General features: G+C 57.1%; 1 protein-coding gene across 2 annotated transcripts in view; it reads right to left on the bottom strand.

Moving 5' to 3' along the window:
• Nucleotides 1–3,356: 3,356 nt before the first annotated feature.
• LETM1 (leucine zipper and EF-hand containing transmembrane protein 1) overlaps nt 3,357–10,527 on the bottom strand; it is a 39,215-nt gene continuing 32,044 nt past the window's right edge. The window contains exons 11-14 of one of the 2 annotated variants that reach the window (XM_045993303.1): nt 8,930–9,064; nt 7,419–7,609; nt 6,289–6,427; nt 3,357–5,082 (exon numbers count right to left, since the gene is read on the bottom strand). In XM_045993303.1, coding sequence (XP_045849259.1) covers nt 4,933–5,082; nt 6,289–6,427; nt 7,419–7,609; nt 8,930–9,064 — 615 coding nt within the window. In that variant the 3' untranslated portion in view covers nt 3,357–4,932. Of the gene's footprint in view, nt 5,083–6,288; nt 6,428–7,418; nt 7,610–8,753; nt 8,893–8,922; nt 9,065–10,527 lie in introns of those variants that run through there. The other variant, XM_045993313.1, reaches the window with a different exon arrangement.

The following is a 10,527-nucleotide window of genomic DNA, read 5'->3' as shown; positions in this document are numbered from 1 at the left end:
GCGCCCTCTAGTGCCGCCCGCAGGCATCCCCGCCAAGTCCCCGGCCCCTCGCCTGCGCGGCCCCGCGGGGCTCCGGGGGCGCGCTCGGGAACAGGGGCTAGGCCTCCCGGGAAGCTGCGGGTCTTGCGGACGCCGGACCGAGACCCCGGGCGGGACGCGGGAGGGCAGACGAACGGGCCAGGCCGGCAGGTTGGAGCACTGGACAGGCAGGCAAGGGCAGCCCTGCACGCCCGCGGGGCCAGGGAGCCTCCCCGCCCCTCATCTACCGGTCCCACCCACTCCAGGGCCCCGCCCCTGTCCTGCTACACCTGTGCTGCGGCACCTGCGACCCCGCCCCTCCCCGGCCGGGCTCGCCTCCTCCTGCAAGCCAGGCTGCCAGTCTCCTAGTGTCTTCTGAATCCCCGGGCGGATGGGGTCCGACCCAGCCCCGGGCAGGCCTCCGTGGCGGCTCAGGGAGAGAGGCGTCCACACGCCACCCGCCCTCGAAGGGTGGAGAGCTCCCCAGTTTTCGGAGCCCCAGGCCCCGCCCTTCACTTTTCCCCCTCGCTGCCGGGGTTGGCTCCCTTCTTGGACCCCGCAATCTTATTCCTGACCCAGGCTGGACACCAGCCGTACACCCTGCATCCTCCTCCTGGGCGGGTGGACGCACACACTCGGCCACAGCTGCCAAGGTCTGCAGGGTCGCAGCCCCACACGGAGCACACTTGCAGCCTGCCCGCGTAGGCCGGCTCCAGTCGCCCCCACCACAATGTAGTGAGCGGTGTTTTAAATCTGGACCTCATGTGGTTGTCCTCAGCCCAGAAGAGCCCCTGGCCTGTCCCCCTCTTCCCTGAGTTTTTGGGGGCACAACGGTGTCGTATTGGAAGGCCCTGCCTTCTGGATATGCTGGTGCTCCTGTGGGGTCGTCAGACATTACTGGGTGGGCACCTGGGGCAGGAGCGCTATGGGGGGTGGGGCACAGCAAGGGGCACATGGGTAGCAGCCCTCGCCCCCAGTTGTTCCAGGGAATGGTGCCCCTGCTGGAAAGCTGCGACGCTAAATTCCAGCATTTCTTCAGGCCCACCAGCTGGAATTCTCCCTCAACACTTTGCAGGGATGGAACCTCCTCCTGAGAAGACGGGGGTGGGGGGTGGAGGGGGGTAGAGTGGCTTTGTCCTTCCTGGTGGGAGAGTTGGCACCGGCCCCAGCACCAGCCGGCTGGCCAGACAGAGGACCACTGCAGGGGTGGGATCTTTGTTTACAACCCATTCTCCATGTTTCACACTCACTCTTTCCTCGTTCTCGTCAGGAGCACCCTGTCCCTGGGACTCTAGAGCCACCTCCTTAAGCAACCTCCCAGCACCCGCTATCAGCATCCCCAGAACCCTGGTGCCTTTCCGTGGCCTTCTGAACTGTGGAGAGGAGAAACAGGCTCCCAACCAGGCCCCTGACTCCCCTGAGGGCAGGTAGGTGCCTGCCAGGGGCATTTTAAAGAACCTGGATGGAGCTGTTGGCCCAGGACCCGGGCCAGGGGGCAGGCAAGAGCGGAGACCTACCAGTCCCCCATTCACACCTGCACCCACAGAAATAAACCCTCCCGCGTGGTTCTAGAGTGGCGTCGGAGCTCCCAAGACCTACAAGGCAGAGGAAACACAGCCAAAGTCAGCCTCAGGGACAAATGGGAGAGTAGTGAGGGTGGCCCTCGGGCAGAGTGCAGGCAGGGTGTCAGCATTCAGCAAAGGTGGAGGGATCCCACACAGCGCCCCATGCAGCCTGGTGCCCGTGGTGAGGCCACTGGAGACGGTGGAGGTCCACAGCTCAGAGTGTGGCAGCCTGTCTACCGAAGGGACCTGGGAGGTGGGGGGCATCGTTGTGTCTGTCCTGTCTGCCTGGCAGCCTTCTCAGCTCTCTACTGGGGGGTAGAGCACAGGCAGCCCTAAGCCAGCTCTCTGGGCCCTGTCCAGGCTTGAGGAGCGGGGTATAGGCCCCTGCACCATCAAGGACCCCCTCGGTGGAGTGCACACCCTTGGGCACCACCTTCCCCACTCTCAGGAGTCCTCAGAGTCTTTCCCAATGGAATTAGGCCCTCCTGGGTGATCCTTCAGCCGGGATCCCAGTCCTGTCTCCCCAGGTCCCACAGCGTCCGCTGAGGGCTGGGGTCGGGGGGAAGCCCCAGGCAAGGACCTCCTTCCCAGTCTGGACAAAGCAAGCAGTGCACAGTGGGCAGGTCATCGCGACAGTGCTTTATTAACCCTCCTCCAGACATCACACTGAGCGCCTACCCGCCGCACGGGGTCCGACTGGGGGCACAGTCAGACAGGACGTGAAGCCAGTGTGCAGCGGAGGCCACCCGGGCATGTTCCGCCAGGCGGACGTCCATCTGGAACCTGGCCTCCCAGTCACACCCACAGGCCACGGACCACCCCCTTCTGCCGCAAAGGTAGAAGCGGACCCCCAAGTGGTCACCAAGGCAGACATTCCAATGATTCAGATGGCTTCCACCTTGCCTTCTGATGTCACACAGTTCAAAAATCTTACTTGGAGCTATTATGGGAACATTAACTTAGCATTTTAATAAAAACACTATTTCTAAAAAAAGACATTTATACACAGCCGGGGGTGGGGGGGGGGATGGTGGTTCTCATGTGCAGCTGGCCCAGGGCCCCACTGTGAGAACCACTGCCTGGAGGTTATTCTTTAAAAATTACAAATTACCCTTCATTTTTCAAAAAGTCTGGATATTGATAGTCCAAAAGGGCTCTAGAAGCCACAGACTGTTTTCCTGAATCCCAACTGCAAGAGCGGGTGTTTAAAACGTGGAGGATAAAGCCCGTGCTAAGATAACTCCTGCTTCCTTCTCAAGGGGTGTGGATACCGCGGGCCCCTCTAGAGGAGGCAGAGGAAGGCCGCGGGAGCCACCCCTGCAAGCCGCACTGTGCCGAATGGCTTTCTAGACTTAACCGTAGCTGTGCCTGCACCGGGACCCAACTCTCTGCTGCAGCTAACAGTTCGGGACAGGAACATCCCCCGCATGGGGGGGGGGGGGCAATGCCGGAGGGGCCCGGGGCCCTCAGCAAGCCTGGCAGCACGGGGCGGGGCGAGGAGGGGGAGTTTGGAGCAACGAGTGTCTCCCCTGGAAGACGCAGACAGCAGGGGGCACAGCGAAGGGGCCCGCTGTGGTGGTGACTGCACCGTGGGGCTGCCCAGGACACCAGGCCAGGGCAGCGAGGGTGTAAACAGAATTTGGGCACAGCTGACTGGGTGCCGAAGAACTGCTCGCTAGAAAGACAACCGCCGTTTGCAGGGCTCACAAGTAGCCCCGAGCTCGTGCACCTACTTCTTACAGCTCAATATCACACCACTAAAGGAAGTGTAAGGTAATTCATAAATATTTTAATTAAGCATCTAGAATATATATACTTCTCAAATAATCGAAATAAAAACCCTTTAGAACCCAACAGTTACTTTACAAAGGTTTACATTTGAGAATACAGAATCTTATTCCTATTTTGTCAAGTTTCCTTTTTAATGGCTGAGTAAAACGTTTCAAGTAATTTAGAAGCCATCCTTCCTGGGCCTTCATGCTCCTGTCCTGGCTCACCTGGCCACTCTGCTCCTAGGTCTTCCAAGCCTATGCCTGCATTCCCCCAAGAAAATGTTCTTGTCCATAACAGACCTGGTGTCTGAAGGACAGGTCTGACGGAGCTAAGACCACAGCCCCAGGCCCCATAGAGCACCCCTACCCGAGCTGCCGGGGGTGCTGAGGTGGCCAGACACCAAGCCCATGGATGCTGCCCCAGTCCAGCTGCAGGGTGCGCCAGGTGAGCCGGACATCCCGAAGCCCGAGTGCTGGGCTGGCCCCCCGCAGGGGTGCCGCCTTTCTGAAAGCCCCTCAGGATGCCCCACCCCCGGGAGCAGGAGCGCAGCCACCAGCCAGTGGGTCCGGAAAGACTGAGAGCGATGCTACGGCAGGCGTCTGTGCCCGGAGCACCCCTCACCGTCCCTGGATGCTCAGCACGATCCACTTGGTCACCCACGGGGGCGATGGCATGCAGACCACCCAAAGGGAGACACTTTCTGAAAGCCACGACACCATGATCAGTCGAGTGGAAAGGCTTAATTCCTAAGGGCTTCATGAGCATCTCTCCTGGCATAACTCGCATACGCTGTTACAGGGCGGACACGCGGTGGTTTGCAAACATTCGGTACTAGTCAGCTGGTTAAAGGGTTAGGGCCATGCCAGAGATTAAACCAAACAAGAGCTGGCGTCACAGGAGGCCTGCACCACGTCCCTGTGGCAGATCTGTGCTTGTCCAGAGGCCACAGCATCCCAGTTGTGCCAGAGACGACTCTGGAAATGTGCAGCCATCACTGCTACATAGGCTGCCGGTCAGGACTCCAGGTCCGCAGATAACAGGCATGTCTTCTCTTGAGCCACAGTGGAGTGGGCTGCGCTTCTGTCCTCCCCATCTGTATGCCTTGAGCTCCACAGGCATGGGGCGTCCACACAGCAGACCCTTTCTCCTCCTGGGACAGGCACCAGCAGGGTACAGCGCACGCTGGGAGGAAGGCACCTTCCTGCCCTGGACCCACCTCCGGAGCCAGGAAGCCTGTGTACAGCCATGATTCCCCGACCATCGGCGGGCTATACATGTGGCCACCATGGCTGGAGCTACCACGGCTGGGGCCAGGGCAGCATCATGCCACTCTGTGAATCCAGACATGATTCCCTGGAAGGGTTTGGGATTCCAGACTGAATGAATCTTCATGGAATGATGAAAATTAAAAATTACTTGATTATGGAAGTTTCTGATTTATTCCAGACAAAATATTAGGTTTGTCACTAAGAATCACCTCAAAGCCTTCACTAGCACAGCAGGGCCCAGCAGCCGGCACTGTGGGACGGAGGCCAATGCAGGAGGGGCCCCGAGGTGCCCGGGACAGGGGCAGGCCCTAATTCTTCACTTCGGCGGCCTCCTTCTCAGCCTTTTCCTTGGCCTTCTCCTTCTCCTCCACCTTCTCCTCCTTTTCCAACATGGCCACGATCTCGGCCACCTGGCTGGTGGAGATGTGGATGTCCTCTTTGTCCACCAGCTCGATCACCTACGCACACGAGAAAGGGACGAGGGGCTCAGGGGTGACCCTGCCGTGCAGTGCCTTCCCAGCAGAGCACGCAGGGGAGGTAGAGCCCAGCTCCTCTGTCCCAGCAAGAGGACCACCGGGGTCCTTCTGCTGCCTTGGTTCTGCAGTACCAGACCCTTACCCACTCCCGGAGGCCAACAGACTCCAAAGCCCGAGGCCAGGTTAAAGCTGAGGCAGGGCACCTGGGTAGCTCAGGGATTAAGCATCTGCCTTCAAATCAGGATCTGATCCTGGGGTCCTGGGATCAAGCCCCATGCCGGGCTCCTTGCTCAGTGGGGACCCTGCTTCTCTCTCTGCCCTTCCTCATTTGTGCATTGTCAAATGAATAATACAATCTTTTTTTTTTTCTTTAAATAATAAAATATTTTAAAGCTATGAGAGAGGGGCTGAGAGAGCAGGAGACACGGGCTCTGTGAGGATACAGGGGTGGGGGAGGGAGTGCGGGGGCAGCACCATGAGGCCGCAGGATCAGGGCATGCCCTAGACAGAGACTCCTCAGGAATCTCTCACCCCCCGTGGCTCTGGGTGTGTAGGGCGAGAGCATCTGAGTTGCCATCCACAGCATGGGAGGGGCCCCAGGGAAGGGGCGGCTGGCGTGGGCGCAGGCCTTCCAGCCTCTGCTGCTGCCAAAGTGAAGCCATCAGCATGTGCTCCTGGTAACACCTGGTCCTTCAACAGGACCCCAGTCACTTAGCAGCTATGCTCAGTAAACCTGGGGATAACCACTAACCAGCTAGAGACCAGAAGCCATTCGAACAGCCAGGAGGGTACACCCTCTGCAGAGTTCCTCTCATCAAGGTGGAATCCCATTCCCAGTCTCCTGAGCTGCCCAACCCCTGGCCCCAGGGACCCCAGTGCTTCGCTGAGCCCCCCTCAGGGTTCAGGCAGCACCTGCTGAAGTCTGGCCCGGAGGACAGCCTGACACATCCCCTCCGAGTCTGCCCTAGACACCCCACAGCTACCGCACTCCCCTGACTGTGTCACAGCCCCACCAGAGGACGCAAGAGGCTTAGTGTCCAGTCAAAATGCAGACGGGCTGCTCTAGGTGCACATCCTGACTAAGCCAAGGGTTTAGACTGAGGACAGAGACAGGGTACATGTGGAAAATATCCCCCCCAGATCCAGCCACTGGCTGGGCCAGGCAGCCCTGACTTGGGACCAACTCACCTTGACAAGGTCATCGATGTTGATCTTGCCGTCCTTGTTTTCATCCAGCGCAGAGGCCAAGCTGATGAGCTTGTTTTCTGGAATGTGCTTGATCTGCTTCATGGCATTGATGAGCTCAGCGATGCTGATGACAGTCTCCCTGGGGGTTGGGGGGACAGAGCCTGCCTGTGGCACAGCCACCCCCACAGCCACCCCCCACAGCTCCAACAGTCCTCCTAAGGGTCAGCCTTAACCCAGGCAACCCTCCCTCCGGAGCTCCCCAGACCCTGCCTTTGGGAATTGCCACCCAACTTGGACACAAACCCAGAAATCTTCCTTTGGTCCCAGGTCTGCCTGGGCGCCACCCCCCAGGAAGCCTTTCCACTGTGGAGGACAGAGCCTCATGGTTCCTGGGCAGTGGTCCTCAGGCCTGTGTGTGTAGTGGCCTGGGGGGCAGGGGCCGAGTATGGCTGTGCAGCCCTCTGACCGAGGAGGGCAGGTGGACTGACACAATGACACAGCCCAGCAGGTCAACTCAGGAAGGACACAGACCTCGTCTGGGGGTCTTGAAGAACCCCCAACCTGGGGACAGCAGGAAGTCTGCAGCCAGCCCTCCTTCCTTCTTAGAGATGCGGGCACTCAGAGCACAGTGCCTGGCCCATAGGAGCACTGGTTAGCAGCCCAACAGCTCCTCACTCACATGATGACCTCCAGAGTGGCAGCAACACTGAGCGCCTGTGTGTAGGGGCTTCAGGAAGAGAGGTGGCAGGGGATGGTCCAAGGGAGCTGCATCCTAGGCACATTCTGGAAGGACCAGCTTGATGGCAGTCTGGGGACAGATGTGGCCTATGGTGCCGGGAGAGTAAGGGTTGGGGGCGGGGAATAGTGGTCCTGACATTGGCCAAAGTGCACGTGTGTGCCTGTGTGTATGCGTGTGCGTGCATGTGTGCATGTGTACGTGTGTGCGTGTGTGTCTGTGTGTGAGCAGAAGAGAGGACCCCAAGCGCTCCCTCAGTAAAACAGCGACAAGTGGAGATGGAGGTGGGGCTAGGCTTCTGGCTGGAACCATGGGGTAAAAGTTCAGGGCTTGGACACCAGGGCCAACAAGTGCAACTTCAGCTCCCAGTGCCCAGCATCCGGGCCATGCTCACCCTGCCGGCGGCTGCTCGGTGGCGGGACCCAGCCTGCCGGCCTCCGGGCCCGCCTCCAGCTGTGAGAGCAGGCTATCAATCTGCCCGATCATCTGCTGCACCCTCTTCGTCAGCCTCTTGCTGGCTTTCGACTCCTCTACGTAGATTTCTTCGCCAGTCTTCGAAAGCTCCTTCTGGATCTCTTGCAAATCCTAATGAAATTATGGAGTCGTAAAAGACTGTGTTTTTTTTTTTAAAGATCTTATTTATTTATTTGGCAGACGGAGATTATAAGTAGGCAGAGAAGCAGGCAGAGAGAGAGGAGGAAACAGACTCCCTGCTGAGCAGAGAGCCCCAGGCAGGGCTTGATCCCAGGACCCTGGGATCATGACCTGAGCTGAAGGCAGAGGCTTTAAACCGCTGAGCCACCCAGGCGCCCCCATAAAAGACTGTCTTAAAAAATAAATAAATAAAAAGGACCCATACAACTCTGTTTACCTCGTAAAAGTAGTTCAATTAACCCAAAGGTAATAAATTCCAGGTCACAAACGGAGCTGCACAATCGTGTCTGCACCTTTCGTACAAATCACTTGTTTTTGCAAACTCAAATATGGTCTGTGTTGCAAAGGAAATGGTATCTATGTGAAGCTCAACTTTCTTTATATTTGTTAAAAGAATAAATAGATGGATAAAAAAATTGGAGAATAGAAGGTGCCTTCTTAAATCCCAAGTCATGACCATCCTCATAAGTAGGCACTACAGGGAAGGATGGAAGATGGGGCTGGGAATGAGGCGAAGGGCTCAGCATTTCTGGTGAACCCCGGATTTCCAACGGAGAACCACTGCGTCAACAGGCCTACCATGAATATGGCTGATTATTTTCACCAATCTCAAAACTAGTCATCTTTTCCCAATGGATCTATGAAAACATAGTTCTTTCATGAAGTAGGCTCCACAGCTCACATGGGGCTTAAGCTCACGACCCTGAGATGGAATCACACACCCAACTGAGCCAGCTGGGTGCCCTGAAACAGCACTTTCAAATCAGATTTGGAAGAAACATTTATAAAACAGACAGGTTTTCCTTCAAAAAAAACAAACAGGGCACCTGGGTAGCTCAGTGGATTAAGCCTTTGCCTTTGGCTCAGGTTATGATCCCAGGGTCCAGGGACTGAGCCCCACATCGGGCTCTCTGCTCAGCAGGGAGCCTGCTACCCCGCCCACCCCTTGCTGCCTGCCTCTGCCTACTTGTGATCTCTGTCCAATAAATAAATAAAAAATCTTAAAACAACAAATAAATCAATAAATGAGAAAAGTTAGTGTGTAAGAAAGAAATGTCTTCCGGGGAAACATGACTGCAACGAGGATTTCATTTATCAAGCGACCAGACTGCTGGCCTGGTCCCTTCATGGGCCTATGGACCAGGGTAAGCAGCCCATGCCAGGAGCAAAGAGCCCGGGCACTCAGCTGCACAGAGACCACCGGCTGGCCCAGAAGGGGGCAGAGGACATCCCCGGGACACTGCCGCCCACCTCACTGTAGTCCTGCACGTCCTCCTTGAGCAGCTCCAGCTCTTCCTTCTCCTTGGTCAGGGATGACTTCTGCTCTTTCAGCTTCGAGCAGGCATTGCTGAGTATGTCGATCTCCTCTTTCGTTATTTCCTCTTCCTGCAAAGAGGACACACAAGCGCCCTAATAGAAACCCAGCTGGAGGAAAATCATTACTGACCCCTCACCTCCAGAGACTCAGCGGCTCTTCCATCCACACCGTCTGCTCCTGCCGTGCATGCAGAGGCCAGCAGACACACGCACAGTCCCCGTCCTCGCCCCCATGTGCCCAGGTGTGACTGTGCCACCATGCACGCAAGCACGGGACACCATCACCACCTGACAGAGACCTGTCGGCCACCTGAAACCTTTCTGTCCCCAGGCTGGCTCAGAGCTGCCCTCCGGCAGGTCAGACAAACACATCCCAGACAGTGAGCTCATGCATGTAGGACATCGTCCCCTGCCTCACTGGGAGCCCCCCACTCCACCTCTTGTCCTGGGCCTCCAGGGGCCGGACAGCTTCCCAGCCAGAGCACAGACCAAGCCTGTTCCTCCACCACAGGCCATCCTAGCTCCTCTCAGTCTGCACGCATGTTCTACAACAAGCCTGCCCACTTCCACACCAAGCCTGCTGGGATGCTGATGGGTCCAGACGTTGGCATCAGCGGCAGAACGGACACCTCACGAGGACCCCAGCACAAACGCAGGACACCCGTTGGAGGTAAGGAACCTCAGGGGCACCTCAGCATTCGGCAGTACAGCGCAGCTGCGATACTGACAGACTCAGCCCAGGGGCTCCCTGCAGGGACCGTCCGCCGTACTGAGACTGCCGGTCGCTTGCCATCAACGGCTCAGAGAAGCAGCGATCATTTTCGGCTGCTCACACCCTCTGCAGACAGGCAGTTTCATGCCCCCCCTTCCGACTGTGTGCTCTCATTCCCTTCCTCTAACCATGCCAACCAGAACCTCGGCACATTGCTGAATGGGGCAGCAAGCGCAGATGCCAGGGACCGAGCGAGCTGCAGCTGTTTCCACAGATGCTCCCTGTTGGGTGAGGGCGTTCTCCTCAACTGGCTCGCTGGGATTTTTTTTTTTTTTTTTTTAATCAGGAACAGATGCTGGATTCTGTGAAGTGCTTTTTCTGCATTTATCGAGATGCTCATACGTGGTTTTTCTCTTCATTCTGTCAATATGCTCGTTATACTGACTGTTGTTTTGTATTCCCCGGACAAGCCCCAAGAGATCACGATGTATTAGCCTTTTCACAGAATAGCTGCGTCTAATTTGCTAAGAGTTGGTTCAGAACTTGTATGTCTGTGTCCCAAAAGATACGGCTGTGCAGTGCTCTCTCAGTGATCTGGTACTGGCATCAGCTAACGCCTATCTCAGGAGGAGCTGGAAACAGCCCCCCTCTTCGGCTTTCTGCAAACACTCTGTGGAGCACTGAAGGATCTCCCCAGAAACTTGGCCTGTGAAGCCACATGGGTCTGGCTTTCCCTAGGCTTTCAGCCATAAGCTCAATGTCCTTACCCGAGGGAGAGCTAATCAGGCTCTCTTTGCAGCCCCAGCAGATGGCCATACGT

This window comes from Meles meles, chromosome 2 (genome assembly GCF_922984935.1).
Source record: "Meles meles chromosome 2, mMelMel3.1 paternal haplotype, whole genome shotgun sequence".
Classification (NCBI taxonomy): Eukaryota; Metazoa; Chordata; class Mammalia; order Carnivora; family Mustelidae; genus Meles; species Meles meles.
This window is presented reverse-complemented; position numbering and strand designations above follow the sequence as displayed.